The sequence below is a fragment of the Chrysemys picta genome, chromosome 9 (genome assembly GCF_011386835.1).
Source record: "Chrysemys picta bellii isolate R12L10 chromosome 9, ASM1138683v2, whole genome shotgun sequence".
NCBI classification, from domain to species: Eukaryota; Metazoa; Chordata; order Testudines; family Emydidae; genus Chrysemys; species Chrysemys picta.
In genome coordinates, this window is record NC_088799.1 from 101,684,165 (window position 1) to 101,710,283 (window position 26,119).

Genomic DNA, 26,119 nt, shown 5'->3' on the forward strand with positions numbered 1-26,119 from the left:
GTACTTCAAATAACATGTGCTCCCTTGGGCTGTGTCAGTGTTGGTGTGTGGTCTCTCGCTTCACCTTGCTCCTATGTGTCCTGGAAGTTTCTCCTCACGCTGTGTGTGAAGCCCCAGGGGCACAGACTGGTTAGGCCTCCACAATGTGTATATGGAGAACACCTTTGTGGTCCCCGAGTATTTCCAGCCGACAGCCTAGTTCTACATTCAACTGCCCCAGGCACTGCTAGGGGTCAGCTAGCAGCATGTGTAACACAGGTTAGTGGCCCATATACATCAGACCAGGGCCCCTCACCCTGTCCCCAATGAGACCCACACCCAGTTTCAGCTCTAAGTCCATTGAGAGGCCTGGGGTTGCAGGGTTCACAGGCCAGTCCTGCATCACTCTCTGCATGTCTCCTTGTGTGAAAAATTGCTCGTGTTTTCAGTATTGGACACTGACTTTGCAACGGGGGTTGACCCTTTGGGTTGTGTTTCAAATGTCTGGTTCTCATCCAGGCTCTGTGCAAGGACACCTTAGAGTTTACCATGGCAAGCAGAGATGCGTGCAAAGCATTTTGGAAGACGTGCGTGGAGTACCATGCTTTTTTTAGACTCTCCGAAGAACCAAAATCCAAGCCCAAAGCCCTCCTGTGCAGCAAAGGTTCGAGTTTCCGCTATAGGTAAATCGCTTGCACTAGCTCCGGTAACACTGTGAGGAAAGCGAATGGCTCTTTGCTAGCGTTCGCTGTGTGGTGCAACGTGGGGGGAGGAAACTTGGCGCTAGCTGGTGCCTTTAGGCACAGCCTGATGAGCAAGTAGCCCTGGGAGGGCAGCAGTGGGACAAAGGCTGTCTCTACCCAGGGATTAAAAACCCCCGTGGCTGGCCCGGGCCAGCTGAAGTGGCGCGTGGGGCTTGGGCGCCGGGGCGGAATGATTGCTTTGTAGATACTCACTCTGAAGCGCAGGCTTCGGGCCCCTATGAGGGTGAAGGATCCCAGAGCTCTGGCTCCAGCCTGAGCCTATCGTCTACACAGTGATTTGTCACCCCGGAGCCCGTCAGTTGGACTGAGCCATGCCCCAGGGCTTTGATCCCCGAGAGTCTCCTCCGAGTCGCAGTTCTTGTCTGGCTTCCTCCGTGCCCGAGGGAGGCAGCCTAGGCCCATTCCCCTGTACCCGCACCCTCTGCATCTCGCCCAGCAGAGCAGGGCCAGGCCTGCCTGCCTGAACCTCGAGCTCCTTTGTCCAAGCCTGTTGTGCAAGGCATCAGCCAGCCGTTGCCTCTGTGCTGGCTACAGCAGAGGTTACAGTCACATGCTGTAGGGACAGCACCGTTAGAACTTGTTTCTCACAAGCGTTTTTCTGTCCTTGCCAGCGGCAGAACCCAACGGCAGCTGCTGGAGCACGGGCGCAAGGGGAAGGGGAAGAGCGCGCCGTTTGAGAGGTATCGGAGGGGGCGGAGGGGGCTTTGTAGCATTTCACGGGCTATTTGCAATGGGAAACTGACCTGTGTGTCTTGGATTTGCAGGAAACACTACCCGGCTCAGTACCACGAAAGGCAGTGCCGCTCGTCCCCAGACCTCCTCACAGACGTGTCCAAACAGGTACTGGTCTCGCCTCAGTGTCCCTGATGGAAAAAGCCACCAGCCCCCAGGCCTGGTTAATCATTCCACCGCAGCCTTTGCTGCCCTGGAGAGAAAGCAGTGGGGCGGGAGCCCATGCTGGGCCATTCCCTGGGTATTTTGGGGGCATGGCACAGCAGCGACCAGGGGAGCGCGTGTCCAGTGCTCTGTGAGCTGGTCTGTGAACGGCAAAGGAGCGAACCCCAAAGTGGGGCCAGCACTTGTGTACAACACCGTACAGTGTGTGTGGGGAGTGCTGGGTCTGTTATCTGCCCCTTTGCACTGTGGATCGTGCTGCATTGTAATGGGGCGTGTGGGTGTGTAGGACACCACCACTCGGGAGACTTGGTTCCCTCTGTGCTGGGACCCACATTCCCATCTGTTTCCCACCCGCCCAGGGGATAACCGCATGTGTTCATCCCCTCACCCCACCCCAGCTAAGGGCTCCCCTAGTGGCCCAGAGGGGCTAGATCAGAGGTGGCTCCTGGCAGCAGGGGAAGGGAAGTGGTACCACCGAGGTAGCCTAGCAGGTGGGACTTGGCCTCACTGCCTCGCCACCCATCACGGCCACACCCTGCCAAGGTCTGACTGGAACCACATGGCTCAGGTTGGGCTTTCACTGGGCCCTGCCCTACCTGGGCTGAGAGCATTATCTGGCCGCAAGGCGGGTGCGTGTGTGTGAAAGCCCCTCCCGTTGCTGACAAGTGCCCTCAGGGCGCCTCGAGTGGGGGGGTGGGAAAACCCCACCTCATCTTCGCTGTTTGTAACCTGGCCTGGCTCACCTCTGAATCCTACCTGGAGAGCTGGGGGTGAGGCAGACACGGCTTTCGTCTGTTTGTTGGTTTGGGTGCTGGTGGGAAGGGGGCGCAGGGCTGTGTTCGACCCGACGGGCTACGGAGTAGCATTTATTAATCTGGTTGCTTGTGGGGCTGTAATGAACAGAAGAAGAGAGAGAGAGAGAACCCGCCTCCCCTTTCCAGTGCCTTTCCCCTACCCTAACAGGCCCTGCTGTCTCCCTAGGTTGAAGACCTGCGCCTGGCATACGGCCGCAGAGCCTGTTACCGGAACACAAACGGGGTCCATGCGTCGGATCCCATGCTGGACAGCAGGAGGCGGAATTCCTCCGTGGAGGTGACGTTCGCAGCGGAGCTGGAGCGCTCCAAGCCTGAAGCCGACCCCAGGCTCCTGCCCCATTCCAAAAGCAGCTCTGCCTTCCCGTTGGCCTACGCCGAGCTGGAGCTGGAGTGGGAGCCGGCCGACGGCTTCGGGCAGCGCCGCCCGCTGACCTCCTTCCAGCCCAGCCACCAGCTTGCTGGGAACAGTAAAAGCACCTCGGTTGGCAACATGAGGGAGGTCGCCTCCAGGCAGCTGAGCTACACAGATGTGCCCTACGTCCCTTCCGCCAGCCAGCCGCTGGAGACGACGTCTCCGCAAGTGTTCTTTTACGTGGACAGGCCTCCCCCGGTACCACGCCACACGCCACACGCCGCCGAGGAAGCAGGGAGAGGGCTGAGTGGCCCTGGCCCCATGTCAATGAAACCTTCCAAGAGATGGCCGGGCCCGGCCCGGATGAAGGAGCTGCAGCCCGAGGCCTTGCCCAGGACTTACTGCGTTAGCAGGCACCTGCAAGAGGAGAGCAGAGCCCTGGCTGGGGCTTTTGACTACAGCATTCAAGAGCAACTGCCCAAAAGATCCTGGAGCCAGTCCGATATGAAAACCATCCATTTCCCGTACGGGTCGGAGTTCAGGCCGCTGGGCCCTTGCCCTGCTCTGAGCAGTAGAAAAGCAAGTATCTTACGGTCCATGCTCGCCCAGCAAGGGCTTTCCAACCCCACTGCAGCTCCGTGCCCGGCCGAACGCGGCGTGGGCAGCGGGACCGAGTCCAGCGACTCCGACCCGGATCTCCTGAACGCCGATTACTACTCTCTGTATGGCCGGGTAGGAAAGTCGCCCCTGGCCCGGGTGCGTCTGTCCTCGGGCAGCCTCCAGCTGGAGGAGGAGGATGAAGAGGTGTCCTTTGCGACAAGCAGCGCAGAAGCAAGGACTTCAATGGGCCTGTCCAATTATTTCACGTAACCGTCGCCAATCGGCTTGAGAGCGCAGCGATTTCCAAAGCCAGCTCGAAGGAACAGGAAAGTCATTTTTGTGTGGTGCTGCTCCCTCCTCCTTGCTAAGCATTGTGCCGGGTGAGTGTTGTGTGAGTGCAATCAGCTGTAGAGATTGTGTTACTGGACGACAGGGGAGCTCTAGGACATAAAGATCTAGGCAACAGGCAAGAAAAAAGTAGCCACCAGCGGGCACCCCAGCAAAATCTCCTACATCGAGGTTCTCAACGAAGAGGGGTCAGCGAGTCACATGCCCTGGGCTCGCCCCAAACTGCTAAATGTCACATCCGTGCTCCTCCGCGAGGGGAATAGATTAAATGAAAGCTGCTAAATGTCTGTTTCTAACGGAGAGCGAGCGAGATGGCCACTGGGAGCCTGTTTGGGAAGACTGGTGAGTGCGTTAACAGAACGTTGGTTATGGCAGCTCCATATGCCCCAGCTCCTGATCACAAAGGAACCCACTCTGTGACGCCAACCGCTTGTATTTTGACGCAGCCACATAATTAATGATGGCGAGGAGCGCCTCTCTTCTAACCACGGATGGTGCATCAGAGAGCCTCACCCAAGCCTCACAGGTTGGTTTGGGTACGTCAGAGTTGCAGCCCAGTGTGTTGGCCACTGGCATTCAGATTTGTGTAGGGAGCGAATGCCGCCTCTTCCCCAGCCACACCATCCTCAGCCAAAGACGCTGCCGAGAACCATATTTTGTACGTCTGTTTGTAAATCGGTTTTGGCGGCTGCCCTGCAGGCTGCCCCCGCCCGCTGTGAGGCGGGAGGTACTTCCCATTACCACTGACGGTGTCTTTGCCACGCACATCCACCTCTCTCCTTCCTTCTGCTAAGAGACAGGATGTGGCCATACAAGCTACCCGGGGTGGGCCCAAACCTGGGAGGAGAGACACACGCTGAGCCCCCAGAGACACATGCTTCTCGACCCCTAAATTCAAGCGAGCAGCCGAGAGACCTGGGCGGAATCACTGATGGGGACCGCAAGAAAACTTCACGCTGGCTGAGCTGCCCCCACCAGGGCCGGCTCCAGGCACCAGCCCACCAACCTGGTGCTTGGGGCGGCACCTGGAGGGGGGCGGCGTGGCGCTCCAGCCCGAGAGCGGGGCTGCGACCGGGCTCGCCGCCCTCCCCCCGGCGCAGCCTCTGGCCCCCGGGGAGAGCGGAGCCCTGCTGGGGCTCGCCGCCCTCCCTCCGGCGCAGCCTCTGGCCGCCGCGGAGAGCGGAGCCCCGCTGGGGCTCGCTGCCCTCCCCCCGGTGCTCTGGCTGCGGGGGCTCCGCTCTCCCCTGCGGGGGGGGAGCAGGAGGGGGCGGCGGGAGGCTTTTTTGCCTGGGGCGGCAAAAAAGCCAGAGCCGGCCCTGCCCCCCACCCCCCGCCCATCAGTAGTGAACGGACCAGCCAACGCACAAACACGGCGCTCACTTGGAATAGGCTGTAACGGGTGGACAGGCTCCCACTGGCACTCCCAAGTAAGACACTGTGGTTACTAGAGAAGGCCAAAAAAAAAGGAACATATTTTTGCCCAAAAATGTTGCCTTTTTTTTCAGATATTGATGTTTTCTGACCAGCTTTTGTATTTACCAACCACCGGGCCAGGAAAGTGGAAATACCTATTTTTAACCTGGTATTTTAGTTTTTAAAACATCTAATTTTCCCTCAAACCCAGCTAACCCTTTGTAAGAAAAAAAAAAAAAAGGTCCAAGAGATGCAACCAGAGTCCGACCCGGCTGCTGTGAGAGTCTGTAGTGTTCTCTGTCCAGCCCTGTAGGCCGCGACTGTAAGGGAAGGCTGGAGGGTGCCCCTGGAGGTGCTCTGGGGTCACACACTTGTCTGGCAAGAAGCAAGTAAACCAGGCTGACGCACGACGTGCTGGAGCGGCTTTGTTGGGCACACTCCTGGTGGAGAAAGACGCAAAAATCAAGTGAACGGTCAAGACAACTGGGGTTAGCAGGATGCTGCCTGCCCTGTATTTTTCAAGCTCTCATCTTCGTTCTATAGTTTTAGAAGCTGGACAATAAACCAAATGACCCCCCCAGATACACACGCTGCTTTAGGTGTGGCGTCGTTTTCCTTTTTTAGGCACAGCAGAAGTGCCAGGGGCACCTACACACCAGCTGATGTAGGAATCCCCAGGCGTTTAGCTTCCTCCTGGTTGCTCCACCAAGGGTCCCCCACCGGACGCACAGCAGGGGCGGGTTAAACCTGGAGATCATAGGACACCCATCACAATCCTGCACCTCCTCCACCGATCAGCCCTGCCGGTTCCTGTCCCCTGCCAGCTGCCATGTGCCAACCCCCTCCCACACCCTCACTGGCTCGGCTACCTCACTGCTTGAAGCAGCAAAACTCTTGGCTGGATTTCTAAAGGCCCCCCCCCCCCACCCCAAGGGAACATGTTATAGAAAGTGGCATCTCCTTAGCCCTGAGGTTGACCCCCACAGAGCGCCTCCTTCATGGCCTGAGATGCTGTGAGTATTTTGCCTCTCAGGCAGAGGCGGATTAAGATTTATTGGGGTCCTGGGTACAGAGAACATTTGCCCCCCCCCCACAATCCTCCCTGCCATGGGGCCCTGCCCCCTGCTCCTCCCTGTCCCCCAAGGCCATGCCCCCTGACTGGCCAGAAGCCGGGCTGCCCAGGGAGCTGCCCAGGGAGCCCGGCTGCTGGGGGGAGCCCTGGACCCTCCACCTGCCCTGGGGGGCTGGTCTCAGACCCCCTTTCCCAGGGCAGGTGGAAGGCTTGGGGCTCCCCACAGCTGCCCGGGCTCCCTGGGTTGCTCATACTATAGCCTAGGGCAGTGATCCCCAAACTGTGGAGCGCACCACCCTAGGAGGGCTTGGGGGCGGGGGGAGGGGGGGAATGGTGGGGCCCAGGTCAGCCCCCCAACAAGGGAATGGGCTGCTCCTGGTGCTGGGGGTGGTGACTGAAAAAGTTTGGGGACCCCCAGCCTAGCAATTGCATAGGGCCAGTTTTGGCCCCGGACATCCCAATGTTTTTGGCAAAACTGGGCATTTGTTCCATTGCCATCTGCTCCGCAGAGGTGTGTGCGGTAGGGCCCCGCGCGCCAGGCCTTGGGCACTTCTGTAGGGGCCCACGGGCAGAAATGGAAGTGCCCTGGGGCCTGCTTTACCGGCAGCCCTGCCCCCCGCTGCAGTGCGCCTGTGACTGACAGTTGCGCCCGCCGGAGTGCAGCGCCACCCTATGCCCCTTTGTGCCGCTAGCGCTCAGGGCCAGCTCCTCTGTGCATGAAAATGGGGGAGGTGGGATTAGTCAAAATTGCCACATGCCCCCCCCCAATCCCCAAATAAACGTATTTGTGACACTTTGGGAACATTGCTGACACGTGTTTCGTTCGTCACAAAAATGTCTCTTCTTTTGGTATTAAGCAAATTATCAAAAAATGTAGTTGAAACAATTATTCATTTACCTTAAAAAAACAACAGCAACATTGGTGCCCCCCCCCCCCCCCCGAGCGAACAGACACGGCTGCTGGCCATGCTGATGGTGTCGAGGGAAACAAACGCTGTGTGGGTGTGTGAGCGAGAGCGAAAACAAACCCTGGCGCCATTGGGCATGAAACAAGCATTGCTATTAGCTGTGTATTGGCGCCTGTGTGGGGCTGAGCAGGCACTACATGCCCCAGGGCGGTGGGGAAGGAACAACCCATTGACATGACTGGTGCAGTTCATACCTCGGGTGAGTCCCCCTCCATGGGGCCCAGCTGCCTCGCCTACCCGCCCCCACCCGCTCTGAGCGCCTTCCTCCCCCGGCAAGGGGCTGTGGGCACCCCTCCCCCAGCTGTCCCCTGCTCCATGGAGGGTGCACCCCTGTTGTCCCGGCACTGGGCCCGGACGGGCAATTGGGGTCTGTCTCCACTGCAGTTAGACGCCTCTGGCTGGCCAGTTAGGGTTGCCAACTTGCTTATTGCAGAAAACTGCCCACCACTGCGCCGCTCCCTGCCCCATCCCTTCCCTGAGGCTCCGCTCCCGCCGTTCCCCCCACCATCGCGCACGTTCACTGGTCTGGGGCAGAGAGTTGGGGCACCGGCTTTGGGGGGTGGAGCCAGGAATGAGGGGGTTGGGGGTACAGGAGGGGGCTCGTAGCTGTGGGGTGGGGGGTTTGGAATGATGGGGGGTATGGGAGGGGTTTTGGGGTGCGGGCTCTGGGCGGTGGTCACCTTAGGCGGCTCCCGGGCAGTGGCAACACGTCCCAGCTCCTAGCAGAGGGGTGGCCAGGGGGCTCTGCGCACTGGCCCCGCCCGCAGGCACCGCCACTGCAGCGCCCATTGGCTGTGGTTCCTGCCTAATGGGATCTGTGGCGCTGGGACTCGGGGTGGGGGCAGCACAAGGAGCCCCCATGTCCGCCCCGTTGCCTAGGAGCCGGCGGGACATGCTGGCTGCTTCCCAGGAGCTGCAGGGAGCCCCGCTATGCCACCAACTGGACTTTTAACAGGCCGGGCGGTGGTGGTGACAGGAGCCACCAGGGTCCCTTTTCGACTGGGTGTTGCGGTTGACAAACCAGCCACCTGGCAACCCTGTGGCCCGTGCCCGCTGACGCAGCCTTGCGGGGGCTTAGGTGAAGGGGCTGGTTAATTGAGCTGCAACCCAAATGCTGGGCCCCCTCCCACCTCCCAGGGGCCTGAGCTCCAGCCCAAATGGCTGCATCACCATTAACCAGCCCCTTAGCCTGAGCCTGCGCCAGCCGCGGGCGTCTAACGCACATCTGCTAGAGCCCTGGAGTCCAAGGACTTGGCCCTCGCTGCCTGCCAGCTCTTGCTGCAGCCCTCGGTTACTAGCTGCCCTCCCCTCGTGGGTAGCCGGGGCCAGGCTAAGGGGCCACTGACAGGCAGCAAAGCAGGCCCCTCTGTCACAACCCCGCACGGGCTCAACAAACCAGGGCCATTCACTAACAAAAAGCTTTGTGACAAGGGCTTTAAGGTTGCTGGGCCGTGCCTGTGAGTCACCCACGACAAAGGAGCTGGTAACAGGACACTGACACCTCGGACGTGCACGCAAACAGCCCATGATGTTTCGCCACCCAGGAACGGCTTCTCCCCGCCCCTCCCCCAACAATGCGCTGCCCCCTTCACTCGAGTCCCCACACAGCAGTGTAACCGTCCCCCCCACTCCCCACACAAAGGAGGCCCCAGGGAGATGGCAGTACCTCACCCCCTCACTGAGAACACCTGCTGGAGCTAGTGCTCCCTGGAGAAATGGTGCGGCACAGAGGTCATGGGGCATGTGAACAATAGGGCAGTTTTGGTCCTCACTATTAGGCCCGGGATAGCTAAGAAGACAGTAAATAGCTTAGTACTGTATTAAGCGTTATTTACCCCTTCACGTAACACGTGAATCCCGGGGGGAGAGGAGGGTCACTCCATGACACTGATAGGCAGACAGTTCAAAACAACAAAAAAGGAAATATTTCTTCACACAACGCACAGTCAGCCTGTGGCACTTTTTGCCACAGGCCGTTATGAAGGCAAAAACTGTAAATGGGTTTAAAAAAGAATTACAAAGTTCCTGAAGGATGGGTCCATCAATGGCTATTAGCCAAGGCTGGAACCCCAAGTGCTGGGGGTCCCTAAACCTGTCACTGCCAGAAACTGGGCCTGGATCACTCGCTAATTGCCCTGTTCTGTTAATCACCTTTGAAGCATCTGGCACTGGCCCGTCAGAAGCCAGGATAATGGGCTAGTTGGACCTTTGCCCTGACCCACTATGGCCAGTTATGCTGCTATGGTAGGATGGAAGAGGTGACATACCATTCTACTCCCAGTTATTACTGACACCACCCCATGGGACCTGTGCTACCCCATGCTGGGCCCGCCTGATGTCTGGCAACCAGCCACAAGTCCTGCGTGGCTCCCATACCGAGCCCAGGGAAGGGCCGAGAGCGCATGAATAGGGGCCATGATGCAGAGTTGGGCTGGGCCCACAGCAAGCAGCAGCTTTGCTAGGGATGGGAATCATAGCTTTGGAAGGGACCTCAGGAGGTATCTAGTCCAACCCTCTGCTCAACGCAGGAGCGATCCCCAGACCGATTTTTTGCCCCCGATCCCCAAGTGGCCCTCTCAAGGATTGAACTCACAACCCTGGGTTGAGCAGGCCAATGCTCAAACCACTGAGCTACTGCCATTGCCAAGCGGTGGAGTTAGAGGTGGAGGATGGAAGCCAGTATCCTAACTGCATTTCCTGGTGTTTTAAGGTGTGGGTTTGGTTTGAGCCTAGTTCCTGGGTTGCACAAGTGTGTGCGTGGGAAGGGCAAAGCACTGCTCCACTGTCTCAACACCTCTTTCACTAGGAGACCAGTTCGAGCAGCTGAGCTTCCTTCAGAACAGATGGTTTCTCACAGATCCCTGGTGCATTCCAGATTCTTTCCTGGCTGTCATGGCAGAATCAGGTAGAGCGGCAATGTTAGCACAGGGCCAAACACGTGGTTTAGCACATCACGGCGGGGGTGCTCAAGGCAGCAAGGTTAGAGATAACTTGCTCCTAAGCTGTGGTCCCCTCTGTGAATGGTTTTATAAGCTGGACTGGGCAGGGCGTTGCAGAAGGATGGCCCCTCTTGAGCCCAGCACTGGCAGGCACTGCTCCCTTGACAGCAGTGTTGTGGTGTATGGATGCCAGGTCTGATGGTAACATGCCTTGCTCCCGCATCTAGCCCTTCATCCGATAGGGGGCTGCTAATAGAGATAGAACCCAACAGGCTCCAGCAACCCCCCTTTATTGCAACGGACTCAGAGCCCACCCCCCACAATTGCATCTGGCCAGGATTTGCCCCAGTACGAGTTGCTATGAGGTGGCTTAAAGGCATGCTGGAAGTGGCAGGGGATGGGTAACTGCTTTTCCAGTTCTAGGGCCTGATGGAAGAGGTTTGGCTGTGTGTGTTTTTTCCCTGCTCTGCACAAACAGCCAGCACAGCAGACCTTGAGCAAACCGCCCAATGACCACAAGATCTGTTAAGGTGCGAAGGCACCAGGCCAGGTTAATTGTTGACGAAGCACAGTAATAGCACCTGGTAGACTCTATGAGGATACTAAGACGTATGCCTGTGATAATGGACAGAGCTCAGTGAATGGCAGGACTTTCCATTCCTCCCTCAGCTGGACAAAGATAATCCCTCTGAAATACGTCTTTATACCCCAATACAAACAAGTTACAGCCTGCCTCTGACATAGCCGTGGCTAGTTATCACCTTGTACATGTTGGTTTAAGTAAAACATTTTTATTACGTAGTTATCCTGACCTTATCTTTTAAGAGGGGTCAGTGTGTTCCTGTTATCCTTGGGGAATGTTTTTGTACCATCCGTGATAGTGGGATGTTCTGGTACCATTTGATATCAGGATGTGTTTGTGTGAGCACACTGTGCCTAGCACTTCTTAGGAGTATGTATTTCTGCAATATCAGCCCTGTTCTTGCCAGATTTTGTGAGCAGGTCCTACCTCATAGCAGGCCTCTGACACAAGGGCTTATGTCTTAGGCTCTCTTCCTACTACAGGGCCAAGTTCTCAGGTGCATAGGTTACATTTGCCACTTTCCCCCAGAACCTAACCTCACGAACACAAATTTAGATCAGATGCAGGGCTGCTCCAACTTGTGCGGGCAGTAACAGGCCTGTAGAGCTGCTGAGCCAGCCCAGGATCACCGGAGCAGACATGACTTCCCACACCTGTCCTCCTTCCCACACCCTGCTCCCACCACGCACCATTCTTGCATGAGAGAAAGCACTACCTGATGCTCTAAGATGGGGACGAGGATCCAGGCACTTGTCTTTTGCATCCAGTTTCAGCACAGGATAGATTACGTAACTCGACAGAGTAACAACATACACACAGCACTGTACAAACTTCCTCCACTCACTGACACAGGCCTTATCCACATATCCTTCTTCTATTTTAAAATAGAATTTGTGGTCACACAGAATTCTGACAAGCTCCACTCTACAGAACGCACGACAAGCATGCACTTGTGTATAATTGAAAAGGTTCCAGCCACCTGGGCTCGGAGGGAGAAGCATTTAAAAAAAAACAAAACCAACAACATACCAGCTGATCTCAGAGAGATGGTGTCTTACTGGGCCAAACTGGAGGCATCTGAACATGGGTAGGCAAACCTGAAATCTCTTCTAGCCCAGGTGTGTGGGAAATATTAGCAGAGGTTCAGAGGAAGGAACAGAAGGGCTGCCCTAGGTCAGTTTTATCCATAGAATAGTTTAGACAGAAGACCTGGGCTCAGTGTGCACACTGCAACCATATCTCATCCACCTCCAAGGAGGCGAATAGGGGCTGACAGCAACGGCAGGAACAACTGACAGGAGAAAGACAAGACAATCCTGAAAAACGAGGGAAAGGAGCGGGGTGTCTGGATTAATTGCACGGAGATCAGGAAATTTTAACGGTCTAATTTCAGATTTTCTCTTCACTGCACTGGGGTATAGAGTTCACGGTGTGACTCGTGCTCTGCACAAGAACAAGCAGAAGGTTCCAACTGGAAACAAATCGCTCCCGGCAAATAAGAGAAAAAACAGGGATATTGCTGCCAAATCAAGTTAGTTTTTTTAATCGTACATGGCCCTCTGCCTAAATTACCTTTCCCTCCACTCATTACATATGGGGGTGTGTAAACTCTCGCTCATGGGCATCACACCATGGAATGACTGAAAGTGGCACTAGAAAAAACTTCCTGCTACCTGCAGGCATTGGGGCTGTCATATCCTTGCCAACCGAAAGGAGAGTCAGGAAACTCCAGGCAAACCAAAGGGATGCACCAACCTCAGCATGCCATTCACGTACTCAGAAATATTAACGATAGCTGGCGTTATTAATGCGGGTACTCAAGAGCAGCGTTCGCTTCAGATGGGAACACCCTCACTATCCCAGGAAATGGAGTGATCTTGTCACTATCCTTGACAGACCGGACAGGGGGGAGAGAGAGAGAGAGAGAGAGAGAATGTTGGCTTGGTTGTTCCCCACACCCTCCATGCTTACTGGCCAGTATTTGCATGCTTTTGGTTAACTCTCTGCCCTGCGGATGACTTGCCCCACCCATCCATGATAAAGAGAGGACTCCTCAAGGCTGGTGACTTCTACAGCTCTTCTAAATGTAACTAGATTAAATGAGGTAGAGAAGGGACATACTAAACTGACCACATCATTAACAGAATTGTAGGACTGGCAGGACCTCGAGAGGTCTTCCAGTCCAGTCCCCTACACTCAAGGCAGGACTAAGCAAAACATGATTAAGAAAATAATTTATTTGGTGCTATCGAGGGCAATAGGTAGAGACGTACTGTCTCACAGAGAGAAAATGGAGTTTGATTAGTGACATATCTGAAAGGCAGGCAGTATTTTTAGTTTAATTTCCAAGATTAACAGCATGAGACACAGCAGCCCCTTGGTTTACAGACCCACATAATGGCCAGCAAAGGTGCAAAATATAATTTTAAACATTTAAGGGATTTTTGTTTTTGGTGAGCATCACAAATTGTTTAGAATGCAGGTAACTTCCTGTATTTGAAGCTTAATTTCATGTATCAGAAGAGCATGAAATTAGCAAACCAATATACAGATCACTAAGGCTTTGCAAAAAGGCAAACAAAAATTATTCCAATGTTAAGTCATAAAACAGTGGGATAAAACCAGACCTTAAACAATTGCTAAACTTTGTGCAAACACATCAAGAATCTGTGTTTTCTAGTCACTAAGCAGTCACTTGGCTGTAGGAACAGATTTTTTACAATTACTATCTGTACACTTTACAAAATCTTGGTGGAATCTGAGAGGAGCTGAATTAAGGGGCTTTAGGGACGATTACATTGACAAAGGACTCTGATATCCAGGTCTGACTAATAGAATACATTTCTTTTTTTAATGCAATTCTATTTCCATAAGTGACTAAAATGTCAATTCCCCTTTATGCAAGGTGGAAAATACACAAGCCAGAGGATGATTCCCTAATGAACCCTCTATACTAAAAGTACAATTTATTCTCATCATGATGCACAAGACTTCAGCAGAGCTAATCCCATTTGAAATACAATACTTGCAGGTCCTCCAATGGACAGCACTACAGAAGACCAAGGCTCTTCACAGCCATCAATTAATTTAGCTCCACAACAACCCCCTGAGGTAGGTAAGTGTTATACCCATTTGACAAGGAAAGAGAGACATAGTAGTTCAGTGATCTGGCTGAGGTCACAGCAAGCATGGAGCAGGCAGTGCCAGGAACAGAATTTCTACTTCCCTGACACGGAACCCACTGATCTAGCCATTCAGAACAGGCTTCCTTTAGAGTTATGTAGAATAAAGCCCTCATCAAGATGAGGATGTAGCCTTCGATTACTAAATTCAGAAAGGATCACCCCTCAGTTGCACTCCCCACAGCCCAAATAAGAGAACATCTGGGGAAAGTGACAATGGAATTAAAAATACCAGGTTTTGAATTCAGAGAAATGAGTATGAAGTAGTTTAGTGAGATTTTTGGTGAGGACTACAAAATCAAAGTTAACTGTGGCACCATGCTTTCTGTACCTTGAATCTAAAATATGAGTTCACAGTGAAATTTTGACGTTCTGAAGTGTCTACAACTCTGTCAAAGGTACCATATAGATGTCTGCATGCACACGTATTGACAGGTTATGCTTCAAGAATGAGATCAAACTGAATACTGGAGTTGCTCCACATGTCTAGCATTCCACGCTGTCTAAATTCCAATAGGTGTTCTTTGGACAGGGACAGCATGGGAAAAAACACCATTTTCTAAGTTAACATGCAACTCTTTGCAAGGAGCACTTTTGTTTAAATAGAAACACTTAAAACTTGGAAACCGTAAAACAGTATTTTGCACATTTAACTAAACCCAAAATAAAATGCACAACAAAGCAGGGTCATGAAAGTTTACAGAACTTAAATATTTATTTTTAAACCATTTTAAACCCCAAAACATTGAAATAAGCTACATCTATAAACAGATTTACAGGACTAACAACTACATACGCTAGAGGAGCACTCCCATTTGTATCTGTGATGCAGTTATTTTGGAAAGCCTCAGATGAACTGTATATACAACTTTTGCTGCTTTTACACTTATAAAAATATTTATTTAATCCGTAACATTATTGTTTTCAAAACTATTTCCAGACTTTTTTCTCAGATATAAATTCTAATTGAGTTTCAGTTCTATAGCAGATGAAAAGTTTTAAACAGAAACATTTCTTTAAAATTAAAACAAGGAGTTAAAAGTAATTTTTACAGTGTAGGCACACCTTGGCATGTCTAACCACCATCTCTCACAAGTGTCCTTTATATAAAAACGATGTCATGGCAACTTTTGACTAAAAACGCAGTATTTGTTTGCACACCGTTACTTTTCCAATATTTGGCAGATATATTTCAGATTTCTTTAAAATGACTTTTGTGCAAAAACAAAATGTGCAGGAACCATAAAATAAACACATCCAGCCTTTATCAAAAATAAATTTACACCAACAGTTCCACAGCTAAGTACTGAAATACAATCCCAGTTCAAAACTTCAGCATAATATACATACTGGGTTGAAAAGAAAAAAGGATATTGCCCACCTAGCAGTACCATAAATATATAACTGAAAGCAATTTTATAGTCTTACCTACTTTAGGAAAAAAAATCATTTTGTACTGCACAGTACTACCTTTTTGTGAAAGAATATCTATAACTCAATTATTTGCATATTAACTGGTAAATACATATTTAAAATACACTTTCAGAAAATTATAAACAAGTGATGTTGATGTACTGCATTTAATGTACTTTAAGAACAGAAGTGTATAAATATTTTACAGGAAAACACCACCACCACACAAAACGCTGGTGTTATACGGATACCTGCTTGTGAGGTATTTATCACATGACACCCGACTTCTCTCTGGCTACCTCCCACCCAAGCATACAATGCGCTGTTTTTATACTCAAAAGAAAGAAATTTAAATTAAATTGGACTTCAATTTCTGTCCATTATTGCCAAAGGCCCTCCCCCCCACCCTGCATCTGTATTGCTTTAAATTTCCTACCATGATGAATAAGATTTAATTACTACTTCTAAATCTGTTCTAAAAGGTAATACATCTACTGTACATCAGGATATACCTGCTGCTACATATCACCTGCAAACTACGGACATATTGCTCTCAAATGTGTATAATCATAGAGCTGCCTAAAATACTGTACCAATTTAGAAGTATAATAGATATTGTTGCAGGTTTAGTTTCAGGGTATGATAAAACTATGGTGCTCGAAGCAGGTGCTACAGCAACACCCTACCCACTACGTTACGTTTTGAATATGCTTGTGAAAAAAAGCTATTTCTGAAGCTTGTTAGTGATTTACAAAAAAGTTAACTTATGAATACAAAAGACCTGTACGTTCCCATCAATGTACAGTAACAAAAGAGCATCAAAACATACTGTACTTGCACTTCCTATTAACTAAAGTAATGGCCACATCTAAAAGCAAAACTGCACCTCAACATTTATCTGATTAAACAGATGAAACTACAATATTAAAAGTTGTTCTTTACAAAATAATTTCCTGAAAATATAAAACCATGTACACCATCACAAAATAGTTAAGTAGGTTCTTCCAAATCCTTGATCATCATCATCATCGTCGTCGTCCTCATCAATACGTTGCAAAGATCCAAAAGGCACAAGGAGCTCATGAGCTAAGCACTGCCAAGCTTGAAGTAGTTTTGGTGGGTTTCACTGGGTCCATATGAAACAGCAGTCATTTATGGGAAGTTTCTTAGGATGAGTCATTAACAGAAAACCTATACATAAAAATACACACATAAGAACTGTATTCACTGTATTCCAACTTGGTACACAGCCCATGAATTAACCACACTTCAGTGTATAAAGCTACTAAACAAGTAAGTGCATTAATCTTATCTCACATATGTTAGCTCTTAACCGGACTGCCTACATAGATGTGGAAAAAAAACCAAGGGGCAATGTTTCTGACAGAAGACCCTTGAAATAACATGCAATGAATTTTTTTTTTTTGTAATTAGTCAAGGGTTTATCTGCTCCCCTGTTTAGGTTTATAAATGTCTCTTCACCAAGGAATTACAGGAACTGTCTACATTAAAACTGCAGGGTAAATAAAGAACAAAGAATAATTGTTAATTAATAATCTGAAGGGGGGTTCCAAAGAGGATGGAGCTCGGCTGTTCTCAGTGGTGGCAGATGATAGAACAAGGAGCAATGGTCTCAAGTTGCAGTGGGGGAGGTCCAGGTTGGATATCAGGAAAAACTATTTCACTAGGAGGGTGGTGAAACACTGGAATGCGTTACCTAGGGAGGTGGTGGAGTCTCCTTCCTTGGAGGTTTTTAAGGCCCGGCTTGACAAAGCCCTGGCTAGGATGATTTAGCTGGGAATTGGTCCTGCTTTGAGCAGGGGGTTGGACTAGATGACCTCTTGAGGTCCCTTCCAACTCTGATATTCTATGATTTTATGATTGTTTTTACCATTAATTTTTCATTTACAGTAGTTACAAGTAACACTTCAGGTTACTTGTAACTACAATAGCTAAAAGGTTTTCTAGAAAGAAATGAAGTTCTCAAATAGATTCTCCCTTTATTCTGCCACGGTTGCTCATGCTGAGAAGAGACTCTCCGTTGATCTCAATGAGATTATTTGCATAGAAAGGTGCTCAGCATGTAAAGATGGCAGATAAAGGGAATAAACAGTCATTTTTACTGCAGTCTAGGGATTACATATAATGCAGTATGTCTAACAAATGACATGAAACTGGATAAGAAAACACACTTGACCCAACTTCTATGATTCCACCTTAAACAAAGTGATCATAAAGGTTTTTGATTACTCTCAGTCTGTTAAAATAGCAATAATGTTTCAACATATAGATGCTATTGTCTTATACTGTATTGGGTTACACAGAAATCAATGGGGACATAGCACCTTCACAAAGCCCTCAGGCTACAGATGTGGCTTTTCTTGAAATTCTGTACATGTTTTGCTAACATAAAAACTGTTGAAAATCACCAGTTATTATCGGTCACTTGCATCCTCCTGGAAGATTTTATGTAGCTTGACCAAATAACAACTGATCACAAACGTTCTAAAGATAGACACTGAACCTCTGTATAGCAACCAGCTACAATAGGGTGATTAGGGGAGTGAACCAAACTGGCTGTGGTCTCCCCAACTAGCCTCCACACCCAGCAAACAGCATCAATGACCAAATCCTCCCCCAGGGGGCACCACGTGGGGTAGACGTTTCTCCAGCTCATGGGGCAGAGGACTTGGGGAGGTGGAAGGCAAACCAAGTCAGGTACCCTCTTACCCACATGCATATGATAAAATCTAACTACATGATGGCATAAGATTATTTCCACAGCTCACTAGCCTCATTCAGGACATAGGATGGACGCACAACGGGGCAGAATTAAGATTGCCTGGGTAATTATAACACTGGCATTTCCTAATCTGAGAGCAGAACGTTGCAACCTAAGTAACATTTTTAACATAGTTTACGTTCAATATATATATTTTTAAACACACACATCCCCTCGCACCCCACAAAAACCAACTTACTTCTGAAATTTCTCCATAAGTTTCTTCACCATCTTATCTGTGATCCCTGGACACGTAGATTCTGCCATAGTGATGCTCTTCTCAAGTTCTTCAATTGCTTTCTTCCTGCTAGCATTATTTATGTCCTGCTGTTTAAGCTGAGTGAAAGACCAACACAGATGTACCTTAAAGATTTATAAAATGCTTGTGCAAATTTTAAAGAGATCTTTGAATTAACGACTTACCTCAGCAAACACAGGTGTGATTATCATAGTTAAACAACTCAGGGTTTTCACAAGATCTTGATCCTAAAAGTTAGCAAACATATATATGTATATATAAAAGCAATCATATTTATGCTTGTATCATCATTTTAAAAGACTTGATATTTAACAGAACCTTTGCAACACATCACAAAGACATACTTTACCTCAACAAATCTAGTGCGGTTTGGAAATAAACGCTTGATGATATTTCTGAAGCAATGCCATTTTATATTATGGTTCATTTCTCTGTCAGATTAATTCTATGTAATTCTTTAAAATTAAGATAATCTATAGACAGACATTGTGCCATGAACGCTCTACCATTAAGCTGCCATGGACACTGGACTTCACCATTAATTAGTTTTGGGGTTTTACGAGCAGATATTTTTGTGCTATTTTATGAAAAATAAAAGTAAGGATTGAAGCAAAAGTCAACAAACTATTTTGAGTTTAACTGGCTACCAGTTACTAAATATCACATTCCTTACAACAGCTTCCAATCAGCACTAAGAATAAAAAGCTCTTCGGATTGTACATACTGTTCCATTCTGCAGTTTCTTTGCATCTGGCTTCTTTCGAACTGTAGTAAAACTCCACTCAGGATGAGAATTATTCTCCTTGTTGCTGGACTCCCTAAAGAAAATCACAAGGATACCTTCTACAATGATAGTGGTCAAAAACACAAACTTTACTAGCACAGGTAACGAGCATGCAAATGAAACTGCATGGTTAATTTCATCTGCCTTAAAAATTCATGTCAATTTATTTAACAATAAAGGTTCAATAAAGTGAACTTTACAAGATCTTATAGTTTTAACTCATCTCTCCCTAACATGTTTTTCCCTCTCGTGTTACAACTCAAACTGAAAGCTCTTTGGGGCAAGGGACATCATCTTATGTGGCCCAATGAATGTGGTTACAGTTACATGAGCCAATGATGAGATGTCCAGGAAATGGAAGAGTTTAACCCTGGGGGCTCTCCTGACCAGAAAGTGCTAGCTGTACCAAACTGTTTGGTACTTAGGTAGCAAGGGCAAAGAGTACACTGGGGCAAGCCTAAGACATGACATGCTTGTCACAGAAGCAGAAGTGGAATTTAAGTCCACAGAGATCGGAAGGCTAGTACACAAGCACACCACATTATAGGCTCTAGTTGGAGAACAGAGACCCATGCAAGGCTGCTGCTAATGCATGAGCTAGAGAATGATTATAGCATAGCACAACAAGAGCAGTGAGCTATAACTCAAAACACAAATGAAACACTACTGCATTAGTAATGTTCAGAAAAGATACTAAAACACACTTACGAATCAGAACCATCCGAATCCGATTCATCACTACTGTGCCCTTCTGCCTTCCATCTCTTAAACCTGTCAATAAGTTCTGTCAGATAAGACGTCTTCTTGGCATTTTTCAGAATGAATTTGTGTTTCAGGAGTTCCTTTGCAGTCGGGCGCTATAAAAAACACAAAGATATTTATGTTTATCCTACATAAAGTTGTAGTGATTTTAAATGCTATTTAAAAACATCTCCTCCTTGGCCCAGTCCCAGAATCGAACATCCATATAGTAACAGCAGCTTTTAAGAAGCCAACACAACCTACATTTATAATCCTCTAAGAATATGATCACCCCATACAGCAGCTACAGAATTGATCAATTAGTGATTTCTGTATTAGATAACAGACACCGAGACAAAGCTGACTGATGATACTTCTCCAATTCAATGAGGTTTGTAACCAGAATAAATAGAATATTTAAGTGCAAGTCTTGCTGGGGTATCATTCAAGGTCGGCCCACGCTTCCTCCTCTCCAGAGATACTGCATTATACTACTTCTTTCTGTGCTTTAGAAAGCGGTCTCTGGAGCCCATCATCACTTTCTTTAGTCATCTCGACACCTTTACATGGGGAGGAGGAGTAAGGTTTAAGTAGCGACAAGGTACTCCACTCCCTCTTGCAATAGAGAACCATACAAAGTCACAGACTCTCACGTTACACCCACCACCTATATAGTATATTTCACAGTCAAAGATCTTTGCAAGCATTAAGACAGACACACATGAGAAATATACTCACGAATGTTGGGTCCTTATTCAGACATGCATCAATAAATTCTTTAAAAGGTTTGCTGAATTCTCCTAATAGAGTTGGAGGATTGTTTTTTGGAATAAGAAACAGAACTCTCATCGGATGCATGTCAGAGTTGGGTGGCTCTCCTTTGGCTAGTTCAATAGCAGTGATTCCCAAAGACCAAATGTCTGCCTGGGGGAATGAAATCGTTTTATTCTCACTGAATACAAAGCTGAAGCCTGAGGTGTCACCGATTATTTGAATTCTATACTCGAGCCAACAGTAAAGAAGAGTTCTGTAAGAGCTCCTGACAGCGCAATAATTACATACATCATTTTAAACATGCTTACTGTACACATATTTTACACACTGTTAACACAGCATAAAGGTGATGAATATAAAAAACACAAGGAAATTTATGCTGAAAGTGGTAAAGTTTCCAAAAAATCTTAATTGACCCACGAGCTTAAGTCGATTTAGGTGCTTTTGAAACAAGTTACCCAGCATCACTCTCCCTTCCACAGTGCAAGTGACATATGTTTGAGCACCAGAGACATACTTAGATGCATTCTGTATGTGCTTTTGAAGAGAAATAGTATTTCTGAGAAGCTTTCATTTAAAAATTGTTTGGTTTTCAGAAGGATAACTTTGTATTCTTAACGTTAGTTTTTGAAGAACACTAGTATTCAATATTTCCCCACCAACTCTACCCCCCTCCTCCGGACCAAAAAAAAGAGGCCCAGAGGTCAGTCATAACCCAATATGGGAGAAAATAAGTAACCCATCAATGAATCTTCATGAATGACTCTTTCCTACCCGACTGATTATTTCAGAAATTAATTAGGAAAATACAAACATTCTAGGTAGGTCTGAAACACCATACTTCCCCAAAATTTGAGACATGTAACTATTGGAAGAGTCTCTTTAGAGTAGAACTAAAGGAAAAAGTGCCAGATAACTGTTACAAATCTTACAATACTCACCAGTAGCCACAGTAAGTCAGATGTCAGGCATGTAAATACCTTTGTATTTAAATGTGTTTGTTCAGAATTAATCATCTTTCCCACTTCAGATATTTTCCCCTTACGATACAATATTAGTTTTCACACTTGGCAATCTACTGTGCAAGTAACAATGAAGGAGAACCACCACCACCATGAGGAAACTTTAAAGTTACAAATGGCTCTGTAGTGGTGACCCCGCTCCTGCCCGGAGAGGTTAAAAGCAGCCCTGGGGAGGGCTGGGGAAAGACTGACTGGGGAACCAGCCTCGGCTGGGGCCACGCCCCAATCAGGGCCCAGCTGGCCCTTATAAGAGGGCAGTGGGCCAGAAGCAAGCAGTCTCTCTCTAGCTTGCTGAGGGAGAAGGAGACAACACCAACCTGCCATGGGGGGAGAGTAGCTTTTAAACAGGCTCAGCTGTTTTTGCTCATTGTGTATGTACAGGGTGTGCCCATCCCAGATAGCAAGTCGACAAACACAGGAATAGTGCAACTGCACACATTCAGTAGAGAAGTTATAACTCCAGCCATTCCATTTACTAGAATAGGGTTACATATTTTCTGTCTCTCTATAGCCTCCCTTTCCATTCACAAGTAATTCTGCTGCTATATTAAATCTGAATATAAAACTAGTTTGTGACATTTCAACAACAGACAATCAACAAGGGGCCCCACTGTAATTTTGAGAAGTGGGAACTGTAAAATAATCTACTAGAGAGCAGATTTATTTCATTATATCATCTGTCATTTTGAGGGGTTACTTCAATCTAGAAGCCAAAGCATTAGTCTGGTAACCAAAATGAAACCCTCTGATGGAAGCCTTGAAATTTTCCTAGGAAAAAAGAATTGTAGTCCATGACCGTTCTCTTACACTCTAGATTTAATGCAACAGAGGGTCCTGTGGCACCTTTAAGACTAACAGAAGTTAGTCTTCTGTTAGTCTTAAAGGTGCCACAGGACCCTCTGTTGCTTTTTACAGATTCAGACTAACACGGCTACCCCTCTGATTCTAGATTTAATGCAATTCCATTGCATATTTATGCCTCTTGTTGGTCAATCAGGAGAAGTTAAGCAGACAAAGAAAACCAAAACCATCCTCCTTGCCACTCTTGTCCAGATGTATTTCTATTAAGTCTCAATGTCTTTGGAAAGAGTCTCCATCAGAATGCAGATGTACTCAGTATAACTATCCATAATTCCTAGAAGTTTTTGGTAGACTCCCATTGAAAGTGGATTTGTATCTTCGTATCTCAGGGAAACCAGCAGTATCCATAATAAGAATCTTCCTATATAAATGTTAATATTTCAGAGGTTTCCAGATTTCTCACTCTTCGTATTTTTTTTTTAAAAGCCTGTGTCACAACACAGCAGGGATTACAATACCAGCGGTCAGTCGGCACTAGCTAGATCATCATGGGCTATACCAAAGTATACTTCTCTACCTCCATCCCTGGACACCATCACCCAAAATAGGTCTCACTGGCTGAGTGCACCTCCCCTCCCACAACTGCCAATTGTCACTGAGCAGAGGGTAGGGGTATCCTTACCACTCCTCTTGGCTCGGTTATCATCCAAGCTCATTTCCAGCACCTGTTGTCATTCCTCAGACCAACTGCCGACATGGGAGAATTAAACGTCCCCCGTGCTAATAAGCAGCAGAGAGGATACGGCCCAGAGCTATGGAACCTTCTGCCAACAGCTACATGAAAGGCAGTGGGATCATGACTACATCAACAGAGTTAGCAGCAACTGCCCTACTGCGATTAAAGTTACTTTCTTTTTCATCTGCAGTCACTATATTAAAACCTTTGGCATCATATATGTCCTAAGGCAGTGGTTTTCAACCTATGGCCTGCAGACCCCCTGGGAGTCTGCAGACTAGGGGTTTGTGAAAGGTTGTTGTTACCATAGAACAGTGACCCCTAGGGGTCCACAGACTGTGTCTAAGATTTCCAAAGGAGTCCCACACCTCCATTCAAATTTTTTTAGGGATCTGCAAATGAAAAAAGGTTGAAAATCACTGTCCTCAGGAGACCCTTTAAAAAACTTTACATTCAAAAATGTTTATAAAAATACTTTAGGTTTCTGCTTACATATTACTTCCCAGGCACAGCAATATAGACCACAGAACCATAGATAATGGAGACAGAAGAGCTCTATTAGGTCATCTAGTCAGTGCACATGGATATACACTTGCACTCTGGAAATTCCTGCAAAGACTGCAATACCTTTAGAAGCTAATGGAACAGGAAATTCTCAGTCACCATTTTTCACTCTGCTCCTTTTGAAAAGCAGGTTCCCACTGGTCATTTTTTAATCTTTGAAAGTTTCCCTTTTGATTGCAATAGCAATAATAGAGCACGGAATGGAAACAAAAACATCTGGCACCTTGACAGTATCCTGGGGGGACTTGCTCCAAAGAAATTAATCTAAAATGACAATTTCCAACTCACTTGGTGGCTTTTCGGGAGCCCTACAGAGCTCTCGCACTTTTGCAGAGGTAGGACCGTGCTGTCTTTATTGATGCAGTATACAGAGTTTCCATGTGCTTTCTCTGACAATTTTATACAAGTTATTCACTGGCAAACTTTCCATACCCTTGTACGTCTATCACTCAAGCTACAACGAATGTGAATTAAATGCTTACACCAGGGGTTGGCAAACTACAGACCGGGGGCCACATCCGGCCTTTCAGACGTTTTAATCTGGCCCTCGAGCTCCCGCTGGGTAGCAGGGTCCGGGGCTTGCCCCACTCCTCATGTGTCGTGGCTCCGCATGGCTCTCGGAAGCAGAGGCATGTCCCACCTCCAGCTCCTATGCGTAGGGGCAACCAGGGGGCTCCGCACGTTGCCCCCAACCCAAGTGCCGCCCCCGCAGCTTCCATTGGCCGGGAACTGCAGCCAATGGGAGCTGCAGGGACAGTGCCTGTGGCACAGGGCAGCGTACAGAGCTACCTGGCCGCACCTCCACATAGGAGCCAGAGGGGGGACATGCAGCTGGTTCTGGGAGCTACTTGAGGTAAGCACTGCCTGGAGCCCACACCCCTGACTCCCTTCCATGTGCCAACTCCCAGCCCTGATCCCCCCGCCCCCACCCTCTGAACCCCTCGGTCCCAGTCCAGAGCACCCTCCTGCACCCCCAACCCCTCATCCCCAGCCCCACCCCCCCCACACACCCCAACCCGCAGCCCCCTCCTACACTCTGAACTCCACATTTCTGGACCCATCCCAGAGCCCGCACCCCCAGTTGGAGCCCTCACCTCCTCCCAAACTCCAACCTCCAATTTTGTGAGCATTCATGGCCCACCATACAATTTCCATACTCAGATGTGGCCCTCAGGCCAAAAAGTTTGCCCACCCCTGGCTCACACAAACACCTACTTGTCATTATGGTGTGTGGAAATAAAATTAAAAGGTCAGTCACATGATTATTACAGTTCTGTAGTAAAATATAAAATGAATAAACTATTTGTAACTTACATACAATTCAAAACTCAAAAGCAGAAGTCAAACTAATTTCTTCTGAAGCTGCAGTGATAAGAGAACTATTTCTATAGTAATACTTACTTTTGAGTCATAAGCCGACTGCTGTATAACTTCAGGGGCCATCCAAAATGGTGTGCCTACAAAGGTATTCCTCTTAATTTGTGTATCCGTCAGCTGCCCAGCAACTCCAAAATCAGCAAGTTTAACATCTCCTTGCTCTGACAACAACACATTGGCAGCTGGAGGGAAGGGAAAAGAGGAAGTAAAATGTAGTTTATCACACTGCTGCTATTACTTTAAAAGAAATTAAGTTAATATTTAAAGTTTTATGCACCTTTTATATCCCTGTGAATTTTCTTCTCCGAGTGGAGGTAATCTAGACCTTTCAAGATTTCCTTCAGCATAGTAGCAATCTGGAATTCATCAAATGGACCAGCCCGTAGCTTTAGAGGGAAACATTACAATTAAAACAATACTCCCTATCTTATCCTTAATCCCTGCCTTGTCATTTATTAAAATGTAGCTACAGTATGTTTGAAACTTCAACTTTTTTGCTATAAAAAGTTTCTTTAACAGACTGCACAAAATGAAAAGATTCACTGTATGTGTCGATTAAACATACTGGGTCACAGCTCCTGCAGGAGTGGATCCGAGCAGTTTTAGTAATGCTCACAGTAATACTGCTATATAACTTAAGGAATGTTTCAATGGTAAAAGGGTAAACAGTATACAAGACTCTCCTCACCCAGCCATGTACTACATTGAAAACTGGAGTTAACTGCAAAAGTTCCTGGTTTCTGCAGCACTTATAAACTAGAAATTCTGCACCTCAAAGAAACTGAGGTTTTACCTTTTACAATTCACTTAACCATGAAAAAGTAATACAAATAGTACACTCTTTGCATTATTTATTTTGATATCAATTCCATTAATTTCATTGTCCCAATGTTTTTAATTTGTTGCAGATTTTTTACATCACCATATTGGAGAAAAGGTTGTAGAGAGTAAGTG

The 26,119-nt window shown here is 47.9% G+C and overlaps 2 protein-coding genes across 5 annotated transcripts in view; one reads left to right on the forward strand and one right to left on the reverse strand.

Moving 5' to 3' along the window:
- Positions 1 to 8,802, forward strand: part of FRMD7 (FERM domain containing 7) — a 36,031-nt gene extending 27,229 nt beyond the window's left edge. For both annotated transcript variants that reach the window (XM_005301079.5, XM_042851188.2), the window contains exons 10-13: positions 499 to 662; positions 1,355 to 1,423; positions 1,508 to 1,583; positions 2,622 to 8,802. In XM_005301079.5, the coding sequence (XP_005301136.3) occupies positions 499 to 662; positions 1,355 to 1,423; positions 1,508 to 1,583; positions 2,622 to 3,677 (1,365 nt within the window). In that variant the 3' untranslated portion in view covers positions 3,678 to 8,802. The remainder of the gene's footprint in view (positions 1 to 498; positions 663 to 1,354; positions 1,424 to 1,507; positions 1,584 to 2,621) is intronic.
- Positions 8,803 to 14,604: 5,802 nt separating this feature from the next.
- The window catches only part of STK26 (serine/threonine kinase 26), a 61,345-nt gene continuing 49,830 nt past the window's right edge, over positions 14,605 to 26,119 (reverse strand). For 2 of the 3 annotated variants that reach the window (XM_065556766.1, XM_065556765.1), the window contains exons 5-12: positions 25,443 to 25,551; positions 25,190 to 25,347; positions 20,630 to 20,815; positions 19,859 to 20,007; positions 19,091 to 19,184; positions 18,531 to 18,593; positions 18,307 to 18,443; positions 14,605 to 16,516 (exon numbers count right to left, since the gene is read on the reverse strand). In XM_065556766.1, coding sequence (XP_065412838.1) covers positions 16,492 to 16,516; positions 18,307 to 18,443; positions 18,531 to 18,593; positions 19,091 to 19,184; positions 19,859 to 20,007; positions 20,630 to 20,815; positions 25,190 to 25,347; positions 25,443 to 25,551 — 921 coding nt within the window. In that variant the 3' untranslated portion in view covers positions 14,605 to 16,491. Of the gene's footprint in view, positions 16,517 to 18,302; positions 18,444 to 18,530; positions 18,594 to 19,090; positions 19,185 to 19,858; positions 20,008 to 20,629; positions 20,816 to 25,189; positions 25,348 to 25,442; positions 25,552 to 26,119 lie in introns of those variants that run through there. The other variant, XM_065556767.1, reaches the window with a different exon arrangement.